Genomic DNA, 27,148 nt, shown 5'->3' on the forward strand with positions numbered 1-27,148 from the left:
TCTGAACAAAAGAAGCAGAAGTACTTATTTGCAAATAGAAGAAATTTACAACAAATATGCTGTTGTGATTAAGGACAAACGAAAGATGAGTGGGAAATTATTGTTAAAATAATACAGGAACCCTTCAGTTCTTAAGTACAGAGAACTTATGGGGCAGCTGAAAACGTTTGCATTACCTGCTGCTTATGTAACACGAGTAGATTTTTTTTATTTGGAGTCTTGTTAATGTCAAAAAATGCTTTTTTTGGCTTGTTTATCACTTTGGAATCACCTTAACAGACCTCAGCATCAAGAGAGCATGCTCTGTGTGTGTGTGTGCGTGTGTGAGAGTGTGTTACTTGAGGAAAACAAGGTCACATGGATGGGCCAGAGGCCATGGGAGCATGTAGTTGCTCCCAGCTGACCACTTGACAGAAGCCAAATTAAAATTTGTCATTTGTCACAAGATAAATAGAACTCTATGGTCACCTCTGCCGAGCAACACCGGCTAATCCCACGATAGCATGCCGCTCTTGTTTTGAAACACGACCCGCGGGGCTCACCTTTCAAAGTGGGGATATTTAGGCCCCGATCTATTTTAATCAGGCGCTCTGGAATCCTCAGAGCTCCATGTTGTTCCTAACGATTCTGACCGTTGCAGTGCAACAGTCGTCGTGTGGCATTTGAGACTGCCAATTCAGTGGACGGATGCAAGCACACTGACAGTTTGGACAGGTGGACGAAGACAGAGAGGGCCCTGAGACATTTTGTACCTGATAGAATAAGTGGGTGAAAGACTGAAGTGTAGAGTGGAGGCATTTATACGTTCATCCACCCACGCAGAAGTATGACCTGTAATTTCATCATTTAAGTACCCATGTTATGTGTGCTGCAGGCTCAAGGAAACAAGACCATTGCGCTGAGATCACGCTCCGGTTCATAAAAGTTGAAGTCATGCAAACATCAGTTTTCATTCAGGTTTCAGTGAGAGAAAATATTATCCCACCAAAGAGAGGCTTGGAAAAAGCGCCTGTAAAACGGCTCAGTTTAAGGTCACCTGGACCGCTTCGTGTTTAACCTCCGAAGCATCACCGGCTGGGTGGTCCTGTCACACGACGATTCAACATTTCTGTGAGATGTCCACAGATACACACTCACATAAAAGAGACATTTGACCGTCTATTCTGAGTGTGTTGCTGTAGCAACTGATGCATTCTGAGGACATGGGTGTGGACTCCTCAGCCCAGCTCTGGTGACCGGCAGTTAACGATGCTGGAGATGAGTGTGGGATCAGGGATGGAAGAATGTAGGGGGAACAAATTGTTTATTTCTCTTTTTATTAGAAAAAAGGTCCAACACTACTACACTTATCCCAAAATGCACCCACCACACACCGCTTTGTTAGTTTGGATCAAATTGGCAGCATTTAATAATAATATTAAATACATTTTATTTAAAAGCACCTTTCAGAACACCCAAGGTCACTTGACAGAAAATACTTAATAAAATACAATAAAACAATAATAAAACCCAAACAAGAAAAAACAAAGAGAGAAACAGTTCAATAAAATCAGAGGTCATAGGCAGATTTAAACACATGTGCTTTGAGTTTTGATTGGAAAAGGGTAAAACTGTTGATGTTCCTGATGACTGGGGTAAGTGAGTTCCAGAGTCGAGGAGCAGAGCGGCTGAAAGCTCTGCTCCCCATGGTAGCGAGACGGGCAGAAGGAACCGCAAGATGGATGGAAAAAGAAGATCTGAGAGAACGGGATGGGGTGTGAATACTTATAAGGTCTGAGATATATGGAGGAGAGAGGTTATGGATGGCTTTGAAGGTATGGAGGAGAATTTTGAAGATGGACCTGAATTTAACTGGGAGCCAGTGAAGCTGCTGGAGAACCGGGGTGATGTGGTGAAAGGAAGGGGTTCTGGTGATAATACGGGCTGCTGAATTCTGGACCAGTTGCAGTTTATGAAGGAGTTTGTTGGGGAGACCATAAAGAAGTGAATTGCAATAATCGAGACGGGAGGTGACGAGGCTGTGGACGAGAATGGCGGCAGTGTGAGGGGTAAGGAAGGGGCAGAGACGGTTTATGGAACGTAGATGGAAGTATGCTGACTGAATTAAGTTATTAATGTGAGCTTGAAAAGAAAGTGAGCTGTCGAGGATGACACCCAGACTCTTGACCTGAGGGGAGGGGGAGACTATGGCGCTGTCAATAGTTAAAGAAAAGCTGTCAGATTTTGAGGTGGAGGATTTAGTGCCAACTAGAAGAAGTTCAGTTTTATTGCCGTTGAGTTTGAGGAAATTAGAGGTGAACCATGATTTGATTTCTGAGAGGCAGAGTGTAAGGGAGGATGGTGGGAGAGTTGAGTTGGGCTTACTGGAAATGTCGAGCTGGGTGTCATCTGCAAAGCAGTGAAACTGGATATTGAATTTGCGGAAGATTTTGCCGATAGGGAGGAGATATACTATGAAGAGGAGGGGCCCCAGGACAGAGTCCTGGGGCACACCTGAGTTGACTGGGGAGGGTTCTGAGGAAAAGGAATTTAACTGGATGAACTGAGTGCGGCCAGTAAGGTAAGATTGAAACCAGCGGAGGGGGGTGTGAGTGATGCCTATGGAAGAGAGTCTATTGAGGAGGATAGGATGAGAAATGGTGTCAAAGGCCGCACTCAGATCGAGGAGAATGAGTATAGAGATTAAACCAGAATCAGCAGCAATGAGTAGGTCGTTAGTGATCTTGATGAGAGCTGTTTCTGTGCTGTGGTGGGGACGGAAGCCAGACTGAAACTGTTCATAAAGGTTATTGCGGGTGAGATGGGAATGGAGCTGAGATGCAATAGTTTTCTCTAGGAATTTTAAAGGAATATTTTGGTGTTTATTTCTGTCCAAAACCTCTGAATAATTATCATCTTACTCATTCCAGATTCTGCTGAGCCGTTCCTAGAATTTCCAGCATATCCCTGGTGCAGTGATAATGAACTCCTTTGGCATCTTATCAGTAGCTGGACGTTCCCAGAGCATCTCCCAAGTTCTGGACCCTAAAAAAAAGCTGCTTTTTATTTTCTTTCAAAATGGTCCAAACAAGCCAAAAGAAAAAAATGTGAAGAATCAAGTTGGAATGCTGTGCCACCTGGATGAACTGATGCTGTTCCAGACATCATGACTGAACAGGCACATCAAAACCTCCATCTCTGGGTCCAGCTCCATGTGGAATTTCTGCAAACGCAGATTGCCTTTTCCTTAATCGGTCAATGCAAGCAGGGAGCCGCGGACAGCCAGGAATAGTTCAAAAACAGGGGAAACCAGCTCCAAACGTCTTCTAAATGTTTTTTAAAAATTCCCCAAAGACGATTACTTCAAGTTATTGACTTATGCCTAGTCCACACGTAGCCGGGGTTTTTGAAAACGAATATCCGCCCCTCCAAAAACTTGCATCCACACCACCGCGTTTTAAAAAAAACTCTGTCCACACGTACCCGGATAAATACGTTGTTAAGGACATGCCAGACCTGTAGGCGGCAGTACTTCCCCCGTTCTTAACCTCGTCCTTCGTCTGTGGTCTTCTGCAAGGAGCAGTAATTCCGCTTGCAAAAACAAACAAGCAGAAAGCGCTTGGACAATTGATAAAGCGAGCGCAGCTCTGAGGGCTTCCATGCTGCCGGCTAGTGTAAACACAGGTCGCACACGTGATGTAAGCTTTTTTTTGTCGCGGAAAGTGACGTTGCGGACCTTAAAACTCCGGTTTTGTCCGTCCACACACAGACACCCAAAACGGAGAAAACGCAGATCTTCACTTTGGCCGAAGTTTTTAAAAAGATCCGTTTTCGTGTGAAAAAACTCTGTTTTCGTGTGGATGACAGGCCAAAACGTAGAAAAATATCTACGTTTTGGCAGATCCCCGGCTACGTGTGGACAGGGCCTTAATCATATGTGTCTGTCTTGCGTCAACATTTAGGCTTTTATTTTGGTAAATAAAAAAAGGAAGAAACTTAGTGAACAAATAAAAACCAAAAAAAAAATCAATTTCTTAGGAATCAAATTAGGTACTTGGTTTGAACTTTTTCTCATTAGATGGTTGTTTTTACATTAAAGGACTTGCAAAAAAAACATTCATGCATTTTCATAAAACAAAAATAAAGCACCTTTATATACGTGAGGTGATAACTAAAAATGAAGTTTGGGGATTTTGATCAAAATGGCAAGTTAAATGCAACCAAACCCAACGTGATGGGCACCATAGTTGCCTAAAGCAGGGGTTTCTGTTAGCGGATGTGGACGTTGATTCCTTTAAGAATATCTCTGTTCCATCCAGTGTCCCAATCTGTTACTTTGCTATCAGACTCACAAGTGAACGAGGTCTATTCCTGTCACACAGCATCTGTGCTTCCGTAACGATAATGTTACCCACCAATCATGCAAGTTCCAGTTAGATATATGAGTATTTTTATTTTTGATTGGTACGATTAGATTTAAAGGCAGAACATCAGTCCCATTGGGGTTCAAGTCTTTACTCCTGTGGCTTTCCTCAAATGCTCATTAGCATTCAGAAGGTCCGATCTGCATTTTTCTCTAAAATTTGAGTCCAGATCACAAGGTATAATCAAAAAGTTATTACTGAATTTTTTGTGCTACTAAAGTTCAATATGTTTTTAATCATATTGATGTCTAAGCTGGTTTGATGAAAATGTTTTTCTAGTGGTGCCACGCCCCCCTCTGGAGGTCAGAGTGGGTGTGTCAGCATGTCCTGCTGACGTCAGTGAAGCCATGGCTACGCTTCAGCTGTCCGCTCTTGTTGTACACTCCCCTTCCTCATGAATAGCCTGTCCAGAAGAGGACACGTTGTGCCAAGCTCTGCCACGCTGTGTCAAGACTGGTCGGATTGTTTTGAGTCAAAGAAGAAGGGACCAGGGGAACGAGAGTGTGGAGGAGGGAAACTGATTTTTTCTAAGCTGTTCAGTTGATCGTCCGTATACGGGAGAGTTTACTTAGCAGGGGTCCTGGTGAGGGGGACGGTACCAACAAGACACCTCGTTAAAATACCACAATCCGAAACTGGAAGCTTGATTTTGAGGACTTGTTATGAAAAATAAAAATGCGCAATGGTAGTGGAAGAAATATCTGCTAATTGAGAAAACACGAAGTTTAGAAAGCATTAAAGGGGAAATCAAGCATGTTTTTATTGGTGGGCAGAAATGACAGCAGGTTAGGAATAAGAAAATTGTATGAGGAGACAAGAGAAGTAACACAAACCTCCTCCCTTCATGCTCTTTATTTATACCCTAAAGACAGCGGGCTAAGATTTCTGGCACCAAAACACACGTCACGCTTACTATTTTAATCTGAAGTGCCACATAGCACCAACACGTTGGATGACAGGACGGAGGCATTGTGGGACCAACAGACTTCCGCACATCCACCCGCGCTCTCTTTACGTGACTTTACGCACTTTAACTACTTCTGCAAGGTTATGAATATATCACACACGCGCATGTCTTTTCTTGCTTATTTATTTTTGGTGCTTACGCTTGCACGTGACTGATAGTAAGTATAAATGTGTGTGTTGGTGAGCTGAGGAGCATGTGAATGCGCAATCCCTCTCTTTACAGAGCAAAGGTGTCAAGGAGGCCAAAGGTTGTTGATTTAGTCTTAGGAGGCGCGAAACGCAGCATGAAATGTGATCTCCGTTAATGAAGGACACTGGGTACTTCCTGTATGAAGACTCTATTATCACTGTAGCTAAAGATTGGTAAATGCGGTGCTTAAAGGGGTTCTAGAGTTAAACACCTTGTTGTTGAATAAAAGCAACTTAGGGTGTCAAAATTACCAAAAAGTTTGTGCCAACTCCAACCTGCTTCCCAATGCAACTTAAGAATTTTATAATGGCCACTGAGACACTGTCCGTTCTGAGAAAGGTTACAAGGTTCAAGGAGCTCGACTTGCCATTTTTGCAGGAAAACGTTACATTTCCTGGCAGTTAAGAACTGCAGAGTCTCCTGGTCAATAACAAAATCTAAATATTGAAAAGCTGCGATAAAATAGACACACACCCTTCAATTTGCATGTCCCAATCAAGTCCCCTTAATACTGGTATGAAAGTGAACCCAACCCGGAAGTGACAGAAATTGCAGTTCCACCCTCGTCCACTAGGGGCTGGTGGCAGCAGCGAGCAAATCCTCATTGACTCCCATGTTAAAAATACCAATTTCACAGCAGAAATAAACATGTTTACAGCCTGGTACCAAAACATGTTTTTTGTTTAAATGATCTAGTTTACACTCATGACAACTCTGAGGGGGGTGAATTTTTTTGTCACTCTTCTGTTTAAGTGTATTAAAAGCCTAAAATTCTGAATAATTAATGAGCATCAGACCCACGTGACTGCAGAGCTAGCTAAGGCGAAAGGCCTCAGTCTGAGCCTCGGCCTTGCCTGAAAACTTCCGCGATTTTCAGTCTCTCAACTTAGACCATTAGTTGTAGCGTTTGTGCGTTCTTTTTGGATATTATTTGTGCAATTGTTGGACAAAATGACTTGCTGTGGCATTAATTGCACTAATAGAGCGCCCAAGGTGTCTCCACTTCATTTTTTTGGTAAGTAAAATTATATTTATGTATTTTAGGTCACTGCCGCTCTTGCACTGGCTGAGCTTAGATTTTATCATGTGCTGTTTAACCATGAAATTTAAATGTAATAGGGTAAAACCCAGTGCATTTAACATAATGCTGCACTTTAGAAAATGGGTTGAAATATGACATGTTGGTGTAGCTGGGTTCCCACTATCGGTATGGTCCCCTCCCCGCAGCTCGGCACATCTCTGATCGCCGCAGTGCCTGTCTGCTGCGCGGGCTGCCGGCGTGTGGAGCTCTTGGATGGAAACCGATGTTTTCCACCCAGTTCTCCCCAGCGGCAGCTTTGCACATCTCTGATCGCAGCAGCGCTTGTCTGCTGCACAGCTGCTGGCTAGTGGAGCTCTCGGGAGACCTCTGTGTTCCAGCCGGTTTTACCCAGCGGTCAGCCCGGCGTATCTCTGACTCAGAAGCTCTGGTGTTGTGCACAGTTAACTCCGGTTGTAGCTAGGTTGCTACCTCCATTAGCTTAGCTCCCACCTCTGCGTTAGCTTTGGGTTAGCTTGTAGCTACATCACTTCAGTTCGGCCGGGTGTCGTCAGTTGATCCCAGCCTTACAGCCCCACCCTCAGCTCCACCCCTCTTCCCTTTTTTGGAATTGTCTGGGCTTGACGGAACCTGTGACACGGTCAAAATGGCGGTGGTGGCCACCTCCCATTTTGGCACAAAAACTTATTATTGGAGCCTATGGACATGAATTGTCCAGTATATATGTCGATGGTCCCAACCCACTTGAACATCGGTAATATATAAATGTTGGTGACGGTAAGGTAAACTATCAAAAAATGGTAGCCTGAGCTACTGCTAACGCTTGCCAAAGCTGCAGTTAATGCTAGCCTGAGCTGCTGCTAACACTAAACTGGGTTAAAGCTAATCTGAGCTACTTCTAACACTAGACCGGGCTGCTGCTAATGCTAGCAAGAGCTACTACTAACACTAGACTGAGCTACCACTAATGCTAACCTGTGCTACTGCTGACACTAGACCGGGTTGCTGCTAATGCTAGCTTGAGCTATTACTAACACTAGCCTGTGCTACTGCTAACAGTAGACTGGGCTGCGGCTAACACTTGCCCAAGGTACTACTAATGCTATCCTGAGCTACTGCTAACGTTTGCCAAAGCTGCAGTTAATGCTAACCTGTGCTACTGCTGACACTAGACCGGGTTGCCGCTAATGCTAGCTTGAGCTATTACTAACACTAGCCTGTGCTACTGCTAACAGTAGACTGGGCTGTGGCTAACACTTGCCCAAGGTACTGCTAATGCTATCCTGAGCTACTGCTAATGCTAGCCTGAGCTACCACTAATACTAGACTGAACTACTGCTAACACTAGACTAGCCTGCTGCTAATACTAGCCTGAGTTACTGCTAATGTCCTTTGTCTTACAAAGGGAAAACAATTGCAGCTCTGCCATTGAGGAGAATTTTAAAAAGCTCTGCGCTAATGGTCTTACACCCATCCAACATCTCTTTACAGACAGAGCGCTGTGACTGGCCCTGCCTACACCTAGCCAAGCCAATGGTTGACCTGCTGAGGCTACAATGAAGCTAGACCAACCTGCAGAGCAAAATCTTTTTCTATGGTTTTTCTAGGCAAAGATCCTGGGCCATTTTTTCTGCCACACTTCATATGCTATAGAGGCTTCAAAAAGTTTCCAACTGTAAAAAGAAGTTCTTCTTGGTCCATGCTTTCGTTCTTTTTTTAAACACAGAAATAGTTTTGTTTACCTGTTTGTAGCTACGGTTTCGCCGACAGCTGCCGGCTTCTTCAGGCTGACGCTGATGGTGGCGCGTCACTTCCTTCTCCGTTTATCTGCGGGCAGCAGAGGACGTTGTCGCCCTCTACTGCCCGCTCTCCCCTCTCCGACGATGCAGTCCCATGTGTGGTCCAGCGTGTAAACTCCGTCGTCCCTGTTCATGGTCCCACATCCACGTCTCCTTATCTCTATTGCTTCCTTGATCCATCTTTTGTATTTTTGTTGTTCAGTGGTTATGATCCGTGTGCTGTCCCAGTCCATTATATGGTTTTCTCTTAAGCAATGATCTGTTACGGCTGACTTTTTTATTGTACTTTCTGCTTCTTCTTTTGCTGCTCTTGTGTGTTTACGATTTGCCTCTTTCTCGCACTCCTTTCTGTGTTCTATTGTCCGTGTATTGAGTTGGCGTCCGGTTTCTCCTATGTATGTGTTATTGCATATTTTGCATGGGATTTCGTAGATGACTCCACATTTTTGTCCAGCTGATATTTTGTCTTTTGGGTGTACTAATCTGTTTCTAACTGTTGTGTATGGCTTTGTTGGTGTGTTTATGTTGTGTTTTTTCATTGTTGCTCTTATTTTTTCCGTTATGCCTCTGATGTATGGTAGGGTTATCACTGGTTTTGGTTCTTGTCTTTCTGGGTTTCTGGTTCTTTTTTTGGGTTGTTCTTTGCTTTCTGTTTTTGTTTGTTGTTTTCCTTTGTTTATTGCCCATGTCGGGTATCTGCAGGTCTTTAAAGCGTGTTGTATGTGTTTGTCCTCTTGTTTACGGTCTCTCTCTTCTGTTATTATGTTTGCTCGGTGATATAATGTTCTGATTACTGACATTTTGTGTATGGTGGGGTGTTCTGATGTCCATAATAGATATTGGTCTGTGTGTGTTGGTTTCCTGTATGTGTTTATGTTTAGGGTCCCGTCGGTCTGCCTGGTGATTTTCATGTCCATAAATGCTATGCTGCCTTCTGTTTCTAACTCATAAATGAATTTTATGTTGCCCGTGTCGTCAATATTGTTTAAGTGTTGTGTTAGTGTTTCTGTTTGACCTTTTGGTATGATTTCCAGTATGTCGTCTACGTAGCGTTTCCATAGTTTTATTTTGCAGTTTGGGGGGGCGGTGGCTATGGCTTTTTGTTCCAGGTCTTCCATGAAAAACTCGCACAGGGTGGCTGATAACGGGTTACCCATGGCGAAGCCTTCCAGTTGTTTGTATATTGTGTTGTCGTATGTGAAGTAAGTGGAGTTAGCTACCAGTCCTATCAGTTGTGCTATGTCATCTGCTGTGAGGTTTGTCCTTTTATGTAAAGTTTTGTCTTGTCTGATTCTGTTAACTACTATGTCTATGGTTTTTTGGGTTGGTGTTTTTGTGAACAGAGATGTGACGTCATGTGAGATGAGTATGTCGTTGTCTTCTATTGTAATTTCCTTTAGTTCTTTTGCCAATTCTATGCTATTTTTGCAGTGTTGGTCTGTATTTCCTAATAACGGGCTGATGATTCTGCTGATATCTTTTGCCATGTTGTATGTTGGTGTACCTATGCTGTCAACTATTGGTCTAAGTGGGGTGTTTTGTTTATGTATTTTTGGTGTTCCATATATTCTTGGTGTTATGTTTGCTGTGGGAATCCAGTGTTTGTACATTTTTTCTGTTATTTTGCCTTTTTCGTGCAGTGGCTTCAGTAATTTTTTCATGTTTTTCTTAATGTTTTCTGTTGGATCTTTTTTAAGTATTTCATATGTATTTTTGTCTTCTAGCATCTGTTTCATCTGTTGTTTATATTTTTCTCTGTCCATAACTACTGTGGTTCTTCCTTTATCTGCCGGTAGAATAATTATCTGTTCAGTAGTATCGGGCAGTAGAGGGCGACAACGTCCTCTGCTGCCCGCAGATAAACGGAGAAGGAAGTGACGCGCCACCATCAGCGTCAGCCTGAAGAAGCCGGCAGCTGTCGGCGAAACCGTAGCTACAAACAGGTAAACAAAACTATTTCTGTGTTTAAAAAAAGAACGAAAGCATGGATTTACAAAGACACAGCAAGAACACACCTAAGAAGTTCTTCTTGGACCCATTTAAGAGAAGTAATGTAGAACTTTATATCAGCATTTCTCAACTAGCTTGCCCTATTAAGGTTTGTGCCCAAACAATTCTTCAATTGCAATCAGCTATGAAACACTCAAGCCCCCACAGCTGTGGCATACAGGGATCTACTGGTGTCAGATATTGATAGGCTGCACATGCAATCAATCAGTATTGTAAGTCGTGAGCCTTCATAAATGTAACAAGATAATGCAATGCTGAGTCAGTCTTCACGGTTGAGCACAGTCATATTTATTACCAAGAAAAATACATTAAAGGCATATTAAAGTCTTTAGTCACAGTCATTAATTGAACGGCTTGAATACATTTGGACAACAAAACACACACTTTGATTTTGCAGGTTGCCTCAGCAAGTAGTTCCAGTTTGAGTTTTGTGGCAATATGGTGGCTGAGAAGATTGAACGCATGCACCCTTGATGCATGGCTGCATGCTAAATTCACAATACACAAAAAAAAACTACTGATTTAATACAAAAAAGCATAATAAGTGAATAAGGGTGAGAAACAACAAAGAAATAATGTGTGTTGGCACAGAGAAGCTTAAGAGCTACAGCAGCACTGGAGAATGTTGTGTATGAATACATCGCCGTGAGCACTTTCGTTGCAGCACTGTCAGAGCACGTTCAACAGAAATGCTATTTACAGTTTGAGAGAATGGGAAATGGGAAGTGTTCACATGATGACAGTCTCTGTCTGGAAAGGATAGGAAACAAGAGGTTGGTGCTTGAGAGCGGGGCTGTAGCTGCGTGTCAGAGGGCGGTAGATGGGGCCTGACGGGGAGGTGATTCTAGCCGTAGGGGTGCAGCCGGCCCATCTGGAAGGCGGCCGTTGGTTGGCAGGGCGTGCAGGTCGAGAAAAACTCTTCCTCGGTCTGGTTGGAGACAACTCTGCAGGGTTTACCTGGTAAAAAATAAAAATAAAACGTCGGTGAGAATCAGAACAGCTGAATGACTGGAGGTAAACACAGAGGAACACCATGCTTACATGCTGTAGCTCTTGTTTGTAAGCTGCGTGTTCCCTGCTAGGACTCGAGCTGTACTCGTGTTGAATCTCCAGCATGTCCAGCAATTCAATAAGTCCTTCGTCCCTCACGTGCACACAACCCGGCAGCTCCTGTCCCCTCTGAATCCTCGGAGACCCAGAGGTAAAGTTTGGGGGCCTGTAGTCCCCTTTGGGCTCCACCTGTTGGACTGTAGGCTTCCTAGTTTTCTCTGCTTGACCCGATCCTCCGTCTCTGTCCACCCCACTGTTAGCCCTGGGTCGGATATTTGGGCTCCCTGACACCTGAAGCCTCCTCTGGACCTGCTGAGGAGCCTGGAACCCTTTAGAGCCGCTGTAGCCTCCCCTCTGATCCTTGTGTCTACAGTCCAATCCCAAAGCCCATTCTTGGCTGGGATCTTTCTCTGCTGTCAGCACACCACAATCTCCTTGGCATTTCTGGATGGCCATGCGCACAGGCGCCTTGCTGGCTCCTCCAGTGGCTCCCAGGGCCCGGCGCTGACAGCCAGGAGTGGAACACTTTGCCTCCAGTCCCTGATGGGTCACCACCCCTGATTCTGTAAGCGTTTTACCCTCATTCTCCTGAAGCATGGCTCCAAACTTCTTGAGGACAGAGGGGCTGGTGCACTTCCGGTCTCCAAGGACTCCTTGACTGAAGGACTTTCTGTCCACAGGAGACTCAGTGGCTGTGGTGGGGAACTGCAAGCGTGCCTGTTCAGCACTAGCATCCCTTTGTCCAACAGGGGGCTTGGACTGGTTAGATGAGCTCTCTCTGCAGGGGGCACTCTTCATGTGAGACACTCGGTTCTTCCTGTTTTCAGTTTCTTCAAAAGTGCCAGAGTAATGCTCTTGGCCAAGCCTGGTTTAGGACAGAAAATTCATCAGAACAATACAGAACTGCAGGAGTGACTGCTATTCATTTAGATAATAAACTGTTCTCATGTTACGTCCCAAGTCTTTTCCGTTCTAACATCGGTGGGTGATCTATACCAGTAAGTCGAGTCCTTAGGGGTCACAATGTGTGTGCAAGAATTTGGTGATACGATATAACGCGAGGATTTTTTTCACTTTTAAAGACTGGATTTAATTGTAAAATTCAAGCCGAGACACGTCGCGAGATCTCACTGTTCCATCACAACAAAGGCCGCTGCTCCTCCGCATCGAGCGGAGCCAGCTGAGGCGGTTTGGGCATCTAGTCAGGATGCTGCCTGGACACCTTCTGGGGTGGCAGGACACGGTGGAGAATGTACATCTCCAATCTGGCCCGTGAACACCTTGGGGACCTGGCTGGGAAGAGGGCTGTCTCGAATGCCCTGTTTGAGATGCTACCACTGCGAGCCGGATAAGCGTAGGAAAATAAACAAATTCTTAATATAACTTCTGTTTTCAAAATCAGTTTTTTTTTCCAAATTAAACATCTATTTAAACTTTAAAGCTTGTTTTAAACAGCAATCTGGCCAAGAATAAGCATTTCTCACCTATTATTACCAGATCTTCTGCTCTCATCCTGGCAGGCAGACATGTCCTGGTTCACCTTAACTGTGTCACTGAAGTGCTGGAAAAAAAACGGAGTATCACTGATGAACCCTTAATAGAAACCAGATTCTGACATAGCAGCACAGGTGAAAGTGTTCAGACGAGCTCAAAGCCACTGTCTCCCGTGTGGACTGAGAATGCGTTGGTTTTCGTCTCAGACGCTCAGGCAGGTGTCAAGAAACGGCAAGAGTGGAGCTAGAGAGTGAAACTAACTCCTATCTGGTGACTTCTCTGTGTAAGCAGACTTCAGGGAACTGTAATCAATATGTTCCTGCCAGAACCGCAGCTTTTACTCATGTCCTGTCGGCCTATCTAGTTTCTTCATTCGTGCAAATACCAACAGAGTGAGGCACAAGGAGGGAAAATGCCTCTACCCACCACGTGACGAGTTCCGTTGTTCTTCCTGCTCGTTTTCTTCCCGTTCTCAAAATAGTCCTGCAGCAAGTCTCCGATCTCCGAAACCCCGCTGGAGCAGCAGTAGCTGTAGGCACCCTGGCGACTCACAGGGTAGCTGCACCCGTTGGGGCCACAGTGATGTACGATGATATCTCCAGGGCGATTCCCACCGTGGCGGCTAGGCCCAAAAAGGCCGTCACTGTGATGCCGTAGCCCACACTCCAATGGGCTGCCATTTTTCTGGTTGTCACCAGTGACATCGTTCACCCCTCTGCGAGCCTGAACTTCGCTGTACAGCTTGAAAACAAGAGAACATTTTCAAATATTTGCTCTTTTGATAAGATATCTAATAAGAAAAGCAAACTTGGAACTACACCAAAATGACTGCATCTAAGTTTTAATTATCATCAGCACGCATTATTCCATTTTGCACCGGCATATGTTCCTAAACCTTCGATACCTCTTGTAGGATCCACTTTCAGGCCATGTGTGTGTGTGTGTGTGTGTGTGTGTGTGTGTGTGTGTGTGTGTGTGTGTGTGTGTGTGTGTGTGTGTGTGTGTGTGTCTCCAGCCTGCCAGTCAGCACATCACGGTTTAATTAGCTTGTTAACATTTGTCTGCACCACTGCTCCAACAAGGCCAAGCGCTTGAGTCTGTATCCGTGAGCTAACGGTTTATTTATGATGTTGCACACACCCACTTTACACCAATAAGCACTCACAAAGGAGCGCTGAAGCTCCCCCCTGGAGAAGGAGCAACTGAGAAATAGTGACTTGTTTTCTGTTATTTTGCTAAAATAAGTTAATATGTGTAATAAAATGAAATGTCTGCAAATGTTTCACCATTTTTTATTAGCTACGCTTTAATTTTTCTGTCACCTCTTCTATTTTCCTCTGGATATCCTGCAGCTGATCCTCCCACTCCTGCATCTCAGAGTCAAAGTTGTCCATCAGTTCTGGTCCCCATCCCCGGCCGCTGCGTTCCAGCCCAAGCTGCAGATCGATGGCTGCCATGACGCAGGCCGTTCACTGCCCAGAGGCCTTTTCAAATAAAAAGTTACGACTTTTTCCTGTTTTGCTCTCCGGTTAGAGGTTGGTGTCTGGGCAGCACGATGGTGGACAACAGGATTGGTTGCCTGGAAACAAGCAAAAGAAAGATGTGTTAATTGCACACACACACGACCTTTTACACCTGCCAGACTGAATCTGGTGTTGGTGACCCAAATATCTGACCCTGATTGTGCAACATAATGTCAATAAGCACCATTGCCTTCAATTAGATAGGAAATCTTGTTTGTTGTTATTTTAATCTCAATACATTTAAGTTTATCTTCATATTACTCTACTTGGAAAAACAATACTAATTTAAACTAGCAATGAGAGGTTCAACAACTTGAAACGTTTAAAAATATAAGTAAACAGAAACGTCTGCAAGCATGAAGCCACTGAACATGGACGTAATTTTGGGGGGGACAGGGGGGACATGTCCCCCCCACTTTTTCCAAAGTTAAGTTTTGACCCCTGCACTTTTTACCATCCAAAAACAATATTACGCTATATTAAAGTGACACTGGCTGAGCTCTAGGACCAAGCAGAAAACAACCGTTTGTGTTTGAAGCCCGTTTCCCATTAGAGCATACTGTAAAGATACCGTACCATACCCCCCCCCCCCCCACACACACACACACCCCAGTGTCTCCTCCCCCCCACACACACACTTCTTAAGTGAAAATTATGTCCATGCCACTGAAGCAGAGGTTCAGCCACTAAAACGAATAAACAGCATCATATAAATGTTAAAATATTGCAAAACCATGTCAAACTTAATGAATACAAACGCAGCTATCACCCAGTTAGCGTACAGATTCAGGGCCCTGCTGTTATTTTCTGCTGCGTCACATCTGTGGTGCGTTCAAATGCCCTACTCAGATCCGCAAACACAGCTCTATCCCACTAATAGCCACCGATGTTCAGCTAAAGGCAGGTAATGAACTCATCGGGGAGCTTTGTTGATGTATTTAATAAGAATTGCGTCAAAAGTGCCCGAACGTAACCCCCCCCCCACCCCCCCCACCCACGTGCGATGCGAGACTGGTGATATTTAAATTGACGTGCATTTAACCAAGATGCTGCTCACGCAGGTAAAAGCACCAAAAAGCCTACATAAACAACTCATTTAACGAATACATGATTACAATTAAGTTTTGTAAATTAGAATATTAATCATGATAAATGTCTATTTTTTTAAAGTCCCATATAAGCAGGAAAATAACCGCTAATTTTCTTCAACTCTTACCTGAACCTTCGCTCTCCAGTAAATATCCTACACCCTCCTCTGCTGCCTATCTCCCAACACTTTCACTTCCCAGGCTCGTCCCTTGGCTTTCTCCCCCCCGGTTGTGTTACATAAAGCACCGTGGGCTCGGTTTTAAAGGGCCGTGCCCCCCTTTTCCCTCCCTTTCCCTTCCTTGGAAGATAAGACCGGAGCTTTTAGCTAAAAGGGTAAACATCTTCTGTTCCAGCCGGGGTCCCCTGGCTTTATACCACACCTCCTCTCAAAGCGCGCGCCGTCCGAGCCCGGATCAAATATCATAATGTCAAATTTATTCCAGCGTTTAAAATCTCGATGGGACGACTGTCGTCACCGGCATCCTGGATATAGTTACCAGAGAGAGGGAAAGTGTTTACATAGCTGTTTCAGCTGCTGCGTCCTCTCGGCCAATCAGCGTCCCTGTTGCTACCCTGCTTTTAGGATGCCGGGGCAGATTTCGCCTTGTGACCATGCCCCCGCCGCAAATCATTTACCCAGAGGGTGCCAAACGGCTGTAGGAGGCATGGTGAGTAATAACGTGTCACGGTCAATAATATCTTTATTGAAGACAGCCACGAAGAGGAGACTGCCGGGTGGACGCCTGGCCTGGTTGGCATATTTTTTTAAAGACATACTTTAAATTATTTTCATTCTGAATGCAGTTTATGGCTCAGCTGCCACAGTTTTTATAAGCCTTTTTGTTGCATATGTTGAAGGATTAGAAATCCCATTTTAAACCGTGCAACATCCCGGATCAACTTTAACCTGGACTCGGGAGTCGGGAATGACTTCTGCAGCCAGCTGCTCATCTATTTCACCATCGAACACATTAATCAGCTCGAATCAGAAGCACTGTGGGGAATTTTAAGAGGCCCCGACAACAAGATCCAACATTTGGCACATGTTGATTCAAATTCTTTCCAGTCGGAAGCCCCTTGGATTGTCATTCCTCCACCTGTTGTGTTCCTTGCTAAATGGTAAATCCTTCATGAGTTTAAGGGGACGACACAAACAAACTTTGTCCTTAGTTTACCTTTCGGCCCTTAAGAGGATGCATCAAGTGTTGTTCTGGAAAACAAAGAGGAAGTCGAGGCTATAACAGGGTATCCGCGGGTCCTTAAAAAGTCTTAAAAAGTCTTAAATTTGCTTTTCCAAATTTAAGACCTTGAAAATCCTTAAAAATTACAAAAAATCCTTAAATACAGTTTTCAAAGGTCTTAAATTACCAAAGGTCCAATAAACAAGATTCTTTTATTTCTATAAGATTTTCGTGAATTTCTAGTTAGTGTTCAGCATTTTTTGTGTACGATATTGGCGTAAGCGGAACCGTACACATTCGGTTGGTTGTGAAAGGGGACTATTTTTAGATGAGCACATTAGCTGGTTAAGCTAGTGGGAGCGTGCGCCATGGGGAAGTGCAAGTTTAATGGTAACTGGATGGCTAATCCCACGTTCGTGACGTGGTTAGCACCGGCTCCAGGCAATAGCTGGAAATTATAGCTTAAATTACATTTTAAAAATAGCTTAAATTTGGTCAAAGTGGCCTTAAAAAAGGTCTTAAAAAGTCTTAAATGTGGCTCCCTTACACCTGCAGATACCCTGTATAATATAAAATATTTAGAGTGACGAGGTTAAACCAGGACATAAAGGGGGATTAAAAGAACACTGTGGTTTTCTCTGACTGACTTTCCTTTGAGGCTTTACACTGGGGCGACGGTGGCACAGGAGTTAAGTGCTCGCCCCGTAACGGAAGGTTGCAGGTTCGAGCCCCGCTCAGTCTGTCGCTGTCGTTGTGTCCTTGGGCAAGACACTTAACCCACGTTGCCTGCTGGTGGTGGTCGGAGGGACCGGCGGCACCAGTGCTCGGCAGCCTCGCCTCTGTCAGTGCGCCCCAGGGCAGCTGTGGCTACATCGTAGCTCATCCCCACCAGTGTGTGAATGACTGATTGTGTTGTAAAGCGCCTTGGGGGGTTTCAAGAACTCTAGAAGGCGCTATATCAAATACAGGCCATTTACCATTGTTGCTGGGCTCATTTCCCCCGTCTCATTTCTACATGATCCACAAGCTCTCTTTATTAAGTTGGCTAGAACATGTTCACACATTTTAGTTTAAAGAAATTAATTATTTCTTTCTTTCTCTTTATATTGTAGGGCTTTATTATTATTTATTATGGGGTCATGTTTGGCCATTTGTCAGGGCTCCTGTGTCCTGAGGACGTTTATATTTCTGATCACCATTGCATTTTCTTTAACTCACCTCCTGCTCGCCGTATGGTTAGTTCTCGTTTTTCTTAATGAGAGCACAGCTAGCAATTTTTCTGCTGCTTTTGATCCACCCTGTTGTTCTGATAACAACCCAGATTCCTTAACTTCTCAGTTTAACAAGCACTGCCTCTCCATTCTGGACAACATCTGTCCTGTCAGAACCAGATCAGTTCCTGCAGTGAACCCTACTCCCTGGTTTAATGACAGCCTTCGCAGCCTGAAGAGCCAATGCAGAAAAACTGAGCGTTTATTGAAGAAAACCCATCTCCACGTCCATCTGCTGCACTTAAAGGATCTTCTGACATCCTTTAACTCTGCAGTCAGAGACGCTAGGGTTTCCTATTTCTCCAACCTGGTGTCCCAGAGCAAAGGGAACCCCAAGGTGCTGTTTAACACCATCAGCAGCATCGTCTCTCCTGCCTCTCCTACAGCCTCCATCCACTCTGTTGCAGACTGTGAGAACTTTCTGTCTTTCTTTGTGGACAAAGTCAATAAGGTTAGATCTAGCATCTCTCCTTCAGCCTTATCGCCGCCTCTCCCGACTCCAACCAGGCCCATCATCCTAGATAGCTTTGCTCCTGTTTCTTTGCCTGAGTTAACCAAACTAGTTAACTCTATGAAGACCTCTGCATGCCCCCTCCGCATCTTACCCTCATCTTTGTTTAAAAGTGCTTTTCAGTCCATCGGCCCCAGCGTGCTCTCTATAATGAATGCTTCTCTGGTCTCTGGTCAGGTCCCTGCTTACTTTAAGAACGCTGTAATCCACCCGCTTCTTAAAAAACCGAGTCTCGACCCCTCTCTCCATAGCAGCTTCAGACCCATCTCTAAACTTCCGTTCATCTCCAAGATCTTGGAAAAGGTTGTGGCTAAACAACTCACAGCTGCTCTTGATGAACATAACATCTATGATTGCTTCCAGTCAGGTTTTCGTAGAGCTCATTCTACTGAAACAGCTCTTCTTAGGGTCTCTAATGACCTTCTGGCTCACAGTGATGCAGGGGACTGTTCTGTTCTGGTCCTGCTGGACCTGACTGCAGCCTTTGACACTGTTGTGTCAGATGTATAAATATTACATGTGTATAACTTATTGTTTTATACAGGTAAAAACGTGTAGTGGAGATAAATCTACCTACATTTGACTTTTCAACACTTTGTTTTGTTTTCTTGTTTTTATTTATCTATTTTCCTGTCCTGTCTGTCTCTCATCTTCCTGCATCTCCTCTAAACTCTCCAGAAAATCTGCTGCCTGGATTCTCACTTTTTCACCTCATCAGTTACTTCTGAGCAGATCAAAGGGATCTCCTGACCACAAAGCGGAGAGCGCGTTTCGATGCTGCGTCAGTGAGGTGAAATCACCGCAGCACAGGTGACGAGCTCCGCAGTAGCAGAGCGCTTCAGGCACAGATAAGACAGAAAGCAGAGAACATGTGCGGACACGAACGATCGTGTGTTAATTATAGTTTTTTGGTTGCGCCACTTTGAGAATGGACCGTGCGCTGGACGCAGCAGCCTGGAGCGCTGCGCAACAACGAGCATCGCTCTGTGCTCTCTGCTCAGAAGAGTCCATGAATAATATAGGTAGAAAACTTTTTTCCGGCTGCCCTGGATGTGTAGGATCCCCACAATTCGATCCCTGCTCCTGGATGAAAAACCGAACATTTTCATCAATACAAGAACCCCCCGGACGCCCTGGACAGAGAGCGAAAAGTGGACATGTCCGGGGAAAAGAGGACGTACGGTCACCCTAGTTTAATATAAAGCGGAGATTACAGATACAGTATTTTTGCTGCCTTGCTGCCCTGGGCCTGGGCCCTTTATAGTTCGTGGGCAACTGGGGAATTGCCCAGTTGCCCATATGGTTAATCCGGCCTTGACTCAACTGTGTTAAGTCAGCCCTATGAGGTGGGAAATGTCGCTAACAGGGAAGCTGTGATTATCACTCCTTGTCAAGTGCAACAAGCAAATGGACACTAGTCTGACCACAAGGCAACAGGCTTAGATGATATCTCAGCAGAACATCTGAAGTTTGCAAGCCCAAGGACTGCTGTATTCCTTGCAATGTGTTTCTCTGGGTTCACGACCCATTCTTTCTCCCAGCAATGCTGGTTTTCAGCAGCTGCTGAACATGTGCTCTGATTATGGGACGAAGTACAATGTGCAGTATAATGCAAAAAACGAGTGTTGAGCCGATTTGATGGACTAAAAGAGACAGAGATCTTTGTTTCCCAGACTTTTATTTGGGTGGCAAGAACATAAGCGTCAGTGACAAAACTAAATTTTTGGGTCACATCATCACAGATCAGCTTAGTGATAACAATGACATTTAGCGACAATGTTGAGTCCGTACGCCCAAGCCAATATTTTGGTCAGATTTCATGTGTGCTAATCCACCTCTTCAGAAACGAGTGTACACCTCTGTATGCTGCGCCCATGTGGTGCAAGTATGAGAGAGCCAGCTTGCAGAAGCTTAAAGATCCGTCCAAGCGCTAATGAGGAATTTGATGTACGTGTCATGAGTCGGGGTGAGTACTCCCGTCGCACGTTCCATCTTTGAGTTGTTTTTCAGGAGAGGGAGGCGCCCAGGTGCTTCTGGTTAGCAATCAACAACACTGGCTTCTTAAGGAGTTGGAGAACACGCCTCGACGCGGGATGATTACTACTACCCGGTAGAGTCCAGCCTCATAGTGCTTTGTTTTCTTGAGCCTCTAGAGCAGGGGGGTCAAACTCAGTTTTGCTCAGGGGCCACATTGAGGAAAATCTGGTCCCAAGTGGGCCAGGCCAGTAAAATTAAAGTATGTATAAGTTAAAAACGGCTTCAGATTGTTTTCTTTGTTTTAATACGATCAACATAAAACAAGGCTGGAGCCTGAGGACAGTGTCTATACAGTTTAAGCACAACATCACTATTAATAATAAAACACCTGAAGTGTATTTGAAAATGTGAAATACAAAACAAAAAACCCAGACTACAGTAATCCCTCGTTTATCGCGGTAGATGCGTTCCAGACCTGGCCGCGATAGGTGAAAATACGCGAAGTACGGACTCCCAGCATGCCCCTCGCAGGGATTCCTTCCACGTTGCACCTACGTCACAAACCGCGGCTATAAACGGAAGTCGCCTTTCCAGCTCACCACTCAGTCATCGTTTCTTCAGATTCATGATCAGAGTTTCCAACCTACCGATCAATCCAACGAACTATCAGCTCATAGTAAGTTATCTTACTTACTTCTGGAAAGCCCGGCATTTCCGTGTCACTTCGTTGACGCTCGAACGCTCGGGGGTTTCCTAGATCAGCCGGCGTTTCACCGACGCTATCACTTCCGCGTCTGTGAAACCACGCTCCCTACAAGTTCAGCTCCCGAATCCAGCCGACCAGTCTGACATACAGTACTATATTGAATTATCGTATGATCACATTCTCTTTTTGTGGGTAAAACTCAAGAAAAAAATTTTTTTTACTTGGTTTTTTATAGTTTTATTACAAAAAGTGCATTTTATGATGAAATTGATGAAAATAAACAGGAATTTCTTGACATTTCGCATAGAAAAATACCGCGAATCGGCGACTTTCCCTTGAATAAGGCTCCAAAAAAAATCCGCGAAGTCGTGAATCCGCGATAAACGAACCGCGAAGTAGCGAGGGATCACTGTATTCCTCAGCAATTCATATAACTGATTCGCAGATCACATGGCTATACCAGTTTCATGCATGTCTTTGACTCCTGATACCTGACATCTTTTAGCTTTCACCAGCAGTTTAATTGAAAAACGAGAGCTTATTTTCAGTCTGAAAATAAGGTTTACGCAATCATCTCACGGGCCGGATTTAAACTGTGTGCGGGCCTGATCCGGCCCGCGGGCCGTACGTTTGACACCCCTGCTCTAGAGCTTTTTCTGGATTTATATGCTTTGTGCTTTTTTAAGCTCACGCCTGCTTCAGGAATTTTTGGAGAATCTCTGTTGAAGGAACCCTTTGGATTCTCTAAACTTGTCAGGATACTCACCGCCTCTACATGACCTTCTGGACGCAGCTCCCCAGTGTTCCCCATCTCTCCAGTCGCTCCACTCCTCTGCTTCCCACACGCTCCCTCTCCTGGATCGACTCACCTCGACTCACCCAACTCTCGACCCGCCCCTCCCTATTCCTCCTCATCTCCTTTGCCCAACGCCGAGTACGGACTTTACCCCATCCGCTGGATGCTCCAGTGCGCTTTTTGTTCCCGTTTATTAATAAATTCCTTATTTTGATCATCATTCCTGCGAGTGTGTTGATTCTGCACGTCCTGGGTTAAACTCCTTCCCCAGACCATGTCGGAACGGTTTTATCCTGCGTTTGAAAAACTCTGAGAACAGACTTTTCCAGATGCTGGTTGATCCCAGTCACCCGTGTGGAGACATCGGTATTCATGTCTTCTATACATTTTTGAACACCCGTAAATCCTCTAATACAGGCCCGGGCCTGTATTAGAGGATTTACGGTAGTTTTTAATTTTTGTATAGTTTTTGTGTTTTTTAATGTGGACTTTCAGTCTAATAATAAAGCTGATGATGATGATGATGATGATGATGAAGAAAGCCCAGTAAAACTCACCTTCTGACGTGGGCGGTGCTGATGCTGATGTGTTATGATAATGTTGACTCCAGTAGTTCAAGCCAAAATTGTTTGTGACATTGGCAGGTGCTGAGCTGTTTCCTCTGTGCTTTTGGTTACCTTGGCAAAAAATGATGCGGGATTTGAACAAAACAATAAAAAAAAAAACAAAGAAAGACAGCGCAAAAAAAACGAACGAGAGATGTTGTAAACTATGGGGGGGGGGGGGGGGGCTGACATCACAGAACAAAGAAGAGAGTAAAAAGAAAGACTAGTTTAAAGATGGTGGCGTAAGAGAGGGATGAGAATAAGACGAGTATGAGGATGAGCAAAATGATGGGCTGGAACATCTGGGGGGGGGGGGGGGGGGATATGAGCGGCAAAATGAGAAACAGGTGAGAAACAGGTGAGAGGAGGAAGAAGACACAGAATTAACGCATTTAGACCTTTTTATGCTATTGTGAAACGTTAACATCGATGGTTTTGTTCTTACCGAGAGCGGCTCCTCTGCCTCCCTGTCCTCCAGCCTCGGCACCTCCAGCCTGTCAATAAAAGCTTGCAGTTCTTTCCGGAAAGCCTTCATCTGGGCGTTGATGCGGTACAGCAGCTCGTGTTCTCTGATCCTACTCCCATCACCCTCCCCGCCTTCCTCTCCTCCCCTCCCAAACATCAAGTCGCCATTAGAAACGTAGACCCTGGCCTCTGAGATGATGGTGGCCGTGTCGGCGATCAGGCGGTCGATGGTTCGCACCAGCCTCTCTGCTTCCGCGCGGATGTCAACCATTTGCTGCCTGTCGCGCAGGCTGCAGCGTCCGCCGGGCAAGAAGCGAGCCAGAGCTGAAGAGGCAGAGCCCTCGGGCCCGGTGGGGGTGTAGAGGCCCCGTGTGGGCGTCATGCATCGGCTGCTTCCGTTGTTGTTCCTCACCTCGTCCGAGTCGCTTTCCCCTCCCACGGGGCCCTCGCGTTTGCGGTGAGGCGGGATCAGGCGGGAGGAGGTGGAGTCCTCGTCGCTCTCACGTCGACCGCTCGTGGCGCCTCCGGCATCGCTCTCTGCGTCGCTGTCCCGCGGGCTAGGTCGCAGAGAGAGATGGGTGGCCAGATCATAGCGCTGCATGTTGGAGAGGAGGACACGGTTCTCGTACTGCAGCTGCATTACCTGGTCAGAAAAGACGGAGGCAACGTTGAGGTAATACCATATATGACCAGTAGGTGGCAGTATATGGAGACACTAGACACATATGGTGGCTTATGTGCAAATATACCATCAACACCTACAACCACGTAACAGCTTTTGAACATTTCTCAAATGACGCACTCGTTAGATGAACATGTAAAGGTCATATAACAGCAATAACTCCATTTTCCACACCTTTCCGCTGAGATCATTAATCTGGAGCCTGGCAGCTTTCAGCTCCTCCTGCAGACCTTCGTTTTTGACTCCATCCATCGCTGCAGCTCCCCCACCGTGCCTGGCCCCGCCCTCGTGGGTACCGGCCTTGAAGCGCAGTTTGTTCAGCTCCGTCGTCACCTTCTTGTTTTGGTCCTCAGCGTCGGCCAGGTTTCTCCTCAGGAGCTCTGCCTCATCCTCCACCAGCTGCAGCTGCTGCCGGAGCTCCGTTAGGTCGTCCCCCAGGCCTCGCCCCGCGCCCGACCCACTCGTGGCACCACACCCGGAGTTTCCAGCACCCTCCCCTTCACCTCGTAGGTCGTCCAGCTCGGCTCTCAGCCCACGATTCTCCACCTGTTTGAAGATACAGCAAGAAAGGTAAAACTCACATAAACTTCCTGTCTAGAGTCCTTTCAACGCCTGCTCTCACCTCAAGCTCAACTATCTTCCTCCCAAGAATGTTTGCCTCCTCTTCCACCAGTCGAAGGCGCAGCTTCAGTTCTGACTCGCGGGTAGTGGGTGGCCCCCCAGCCTCCCCTTTAGGATGAGTGCTGTCTAGTTCTCCGTAGAAGGACCGATACTTCTGCAACTCCTGCTCCAGACGGTCCTTCTCCTTGTCGATCTTGGCCGTCTTCTTCCTCATGAGGACAGCCTCCTCCTTGATGAGCGCTAGCTGGCACTTCAGGTCTTCGTTCTCCTCCTGGAACACAGCGAGGACGTTCACTTCAGTCGAAAAACGCAGAAGTTAGTCCTGTCGTTTAAACGCCAGTTTCTGGGATAAGACCGCTTGATGCAAAGGCTTAAGATTAGCCTGAAGACTTAGATGTTGCATAGGGATCATGGACGTAATTTTCACTTTAGAAGTGGGGGGGACACAGGGTGGGAGTGGGGGGGGGGGGCATATCTTTACAGTATGCTCTAATGGGAACAGGCTTCAACACAAACGGTTGTTTTCCGCTTGGTCCTAGAGCTCAACCAGTGTCAATTTAATATAGCGTAATATTGTTTTTGGAAAAAGTGGGGGGGACATGTCCCCCTGTCCCCCCAAAAAAAATTACGTCCATGATAGGGATGGAAGAAATTCTTGAAAATGGACCCAAATGATCCACCTGAGAACTACTTTTAAACGTTTTTGTAACTTACTAAGGATCCCTCCTCACCTCAGTAGCAGTCTGCGCTGGCTTCTTGTCCGTCTTCTGGATGTCTTTGCTTCCTCTTCTTTTTTGAGACTGAGAATTAAAAAAAAATAAACAGTTTATTTTAAGCTTATTGCTTTTTTGTACAGATTTATTCAATTTTTCTTTTTTTTTGTCCCACTTAAACTCTTCAGATGAGAAAATATTATTTGAAAACTGCATTTTGTTATTTCTCTGGTTGTTTTTGTCTTATGACATTTAGATTCTGAAGAATTGTTTCCGATGCTTCCAGGAGCAGTGTGTGTGTGTGTGTGTGTGTGTGTGTGTGTGTGTGTGTGTGTGTGTGTGTGTGTGTGTGTGTGTGTGTGTTACCTCTTTGGTTTTTTCTAACTCATTCTGCAGAGCTTGTTTGGTCACTTCCACCTCTATGAGTTTCTGTCGCAGTTTTTCGTTCTCCTCTTCGGTTTTTGTGCGCTTTTCTTCCACTTTCTCCAGCTCGTGGTGCAGCCTCACAGACACATCCTTTGCCACCTGCAACACATGTACATCTTAACAAAAACAACAAAAATGAAGATTTGTTTCCATGCTTCAATCCTCTCCCGCCTGTACCTTCAGGTCCTGTTCAAGACTCCTGAGCAACTCTTCATCAATTTCTCCCGTCTGGGCGTAACGCAGCCTCTTCCTCTCCGCCTTGCGCAGTCGATACTGCAGGATCCGGCAGTTTTTATTGGCTCGCTCCAGCTCACGCCTCATCTCCTGCAGCTGACAGGTGTCTTCCTCGTAGAAAGTGTCTCGCATCTCCTCCATCTCGGTCCTCATCTCTTCGATTTCACACTAGTTGGATCGTAGTAAACAGTCTCAGTCATGGGTGTGATTTAGTGTAAAACTGCAAAGTTCTTTCAAATATCTCCAACTAATTTTAATGTTTGATCTATTTGGTGACTTAATGATTGATCCAGTGGATCAATTACAGACTGATCAATAACCAGCTTATCATCATTGTTTACAGGCGTTGTTCTGAAGCGACATAGAGGATGCTCTACAGACAAATCAGTTCACGTTTGCTTGCTCGTCTCTGAGTTATGGCTGCAGACATCAGAAAACAGGGCATAGACCAGCAAGTTTCAAATTTAAAGGCATTTATATGGTAAATAAAACAGGCTGGACTTTATTTTGAATAATTCCTAGCTGGTGATGTATAGTTATGTAAATATAAACCTTGAGCTCATCATTCTCCTCCAGCAGCCTCTCTATCTCCTCCTCCAGGGCCTGGTCCTGCTGTGTCACGGACGCCGCCTCCGCAGCTTCCTCTGCCGGGTCTGGTCCTCTCCGAGCGGCCCGCGCATCCATCACGTTTTCCATCTGCATCGTCGCACCGCTCCTCTTCACGTCTTTTCAGCAGGTGAAAGCGGATCACCTCAGTCTGTAAGCATCCTTCAAAAAAAACCAACCCAGGCCCGCTCCGTGCAGCACACGGGCGCGGCGCGTCTTCCACAAAGCTCCTCCTCCTCCTCCTTCCTCGCTTGCCTGCTCTCCAAGGCAGCAAACGCTAGTCGGAGTTACCTTTACAGTAGCAAAAACCCGGCGCTGATAGGTCTACTCGGACAGCATCCGCCCTGTTCGATGTGATGAGCTCAGCTTCAGCACCACCTGGGAGAACAGCTGCGCCGCCACGCCTCTCGGGCTCCCCCTCTCTCACGGCAGCCTCACCCCGATGTTTCTGCTTCCTTCTACCCAGAAAGGAGAGCACAATCGGCCAGAGAGCGTGGAGGCCTGTTCGGTAGCTTCTTCCTGGTCTGTAGCCGGAGAGGGAGCCCGGTGCCACCTCCTCCGCCTCCCTATCTCTGATCGGTTGTTGATTACGGCTCAGCAGCGCCCCCGGCGGCCGGACTCAAGTTTACACCACTGACAAAAACTTCAAATCTGGACTGTTTCCTAACCGTTTGTGCCTATAAATGATCAGTTCGGGGGAAAAAATATTTTACTTGACTTCTTGGCACATTTGACTCACAAAAAGGGATGGAGATTTCACATGCCATAGACACTAGCCGCTAGATGTCACT

At 45.6% G+C, this 27,148-nt stretch overlaps 2 protein-coding genes across 4 annotated transcripts; one reads left to right on the plus strand and one right to left on the minus strand.

Moving 5' to 3' along the window:
* Positions 1 to 10,672: 10,672 nt before the first annotated feature.
* Positions 10,673 to 26,634, minus strand: LOC107378025 (microtubule cross-linking factor 3). 3 transcript variants are annotated; one of them, XM_054748317.2, is made up of 9 exons: positions 26,304 to 26,634; positions 25,695 to 25,919; positions 25,458 to 25,616; positions 25,110 to 25,178; positions 24,380 to 24,649; positions 23,932 to 24,303; positions 23,056 to 23,718; positions 22,563 to 22,912; positions 14,408 to 14,530 (listed from the first exon to the last, which is right to left on the minus strand). In XM_054748317.2, the coding sequence occupies exons 1-8, from the start codon at positions 26,451 to 26,453 to the stop codon at positions 22,802 to 22,804; spliced, it is 2,019 nt and encodes a 672-aa protein (XP_054604292.1). In that variant the 5' UTR covers positions 26,454 to 26,634; the 3' UTR covers positions 14,408 to 14,530; positions 22,563 to 22,801. The 3 variants fall into 3 exon arrangements, with proteins under 3 accessions (XP_054604295.2, XP_054604294.2, XP_054604292.1); XM_054748320.2 differs by lacking the exons at positions 23,056 to 23,718; positions 23,932 to 24,303; positions 24,380 to 24,649; ... (2 more) ...; positions 25,695 to 25,919; positions 26,304 to 26,634 and adding exons at positions 10,673 to 11,364; positions 11,449 to 12,322; positions 12,942 to 13,018; positions 13,378 to 13,692 and having other exon boundaries at positions 14,274 to 14,530; positions 22,563 to 22,785; XM_054748319.2 differs by lacking the exons at positions 22,563 to 22,912; positions 23,056 to 23,718; positions 23,932 to 24,303; ... (3 more) ...; positions 25,695 to 25,919; positions 26,304 to 26,634 and adding exons at positions 10,673 to 11,364; positions 11,449 to 12,322; positions 12,942 to 13,018; positions 13,378 to 13,692; positions 15,691 to 15,890 and having other exon boundaries at positions 14,274 to 14,530.
* On the plus strand, positions 16,148 to 22,793 carry LOC139066364 (uncharacterized). The gene is made up of 2 exons (XM_070548875.1): positions 16,148 to 20,636; positions 21,967 to 22,793. Exon 1 carries the CDS (start codon positions 17,876 to 17,878, stop codon positions 19,034 to 19,036), a length of 1,161 nt encoding a protein of 386 aa, XP_070404976.1. The 5' UTR covers positions 16,148 to 17,875; the 3' UTR covers positions 19,037 to 20,636; positions 21,967 to 22,793.
* Positions 26,635 to 27,148: the final 514 nt, after the last annotated feature.

The sequence above is a fragment of the Nothobranchius furzeri genome, chromosome 2, assembly GCF_043380555.1.
Source record: "Nothobranchius furzeri strain GRZ-AD chromosome 2, NfurGRZ-RIMD1, whole genome shotgun sequence".
NCBI classification, from domain to species: Eukaryota; Metazoa; Chordata; class Actinopteri; order Cyprinodontiformes; family Nothobranchiidae; genus Nothobranchius; species Nothobranchius furzeri.

Bases quoted from the DNA above. Each gene is read 5' to 3' on its own strand.
- LOC139066364 (XM_070548875.1), top strand. From the start codon at position 17,876: ATGGGGTCATGTTTGGCCATTTGTCAGGGCTCCTGTGTCCTGAGGACG.
- LOC107378025 (XM_054748317.2), bottom strand. From the start codon at position 26,453: ATGCAGATGGAAAACGTGATGGATGCGCGGGCCGCTCGGAGAGGACCA. The intron at 25,617-25,694 runs GTACAGGCGGGA...CATGTGTTGCAG, and splicing joins GTCTTGAACAGGACCTGAAG to GTGGCAAAGGATGTGTCTGT. The intron at 24,650-25,109 runs GTGAGGAGGGAT...GCTGTGTTCCAG, and splicing joins CAGCGCAGACTGCTACTGAG to GAGGAGAACGAAGACCTGAA.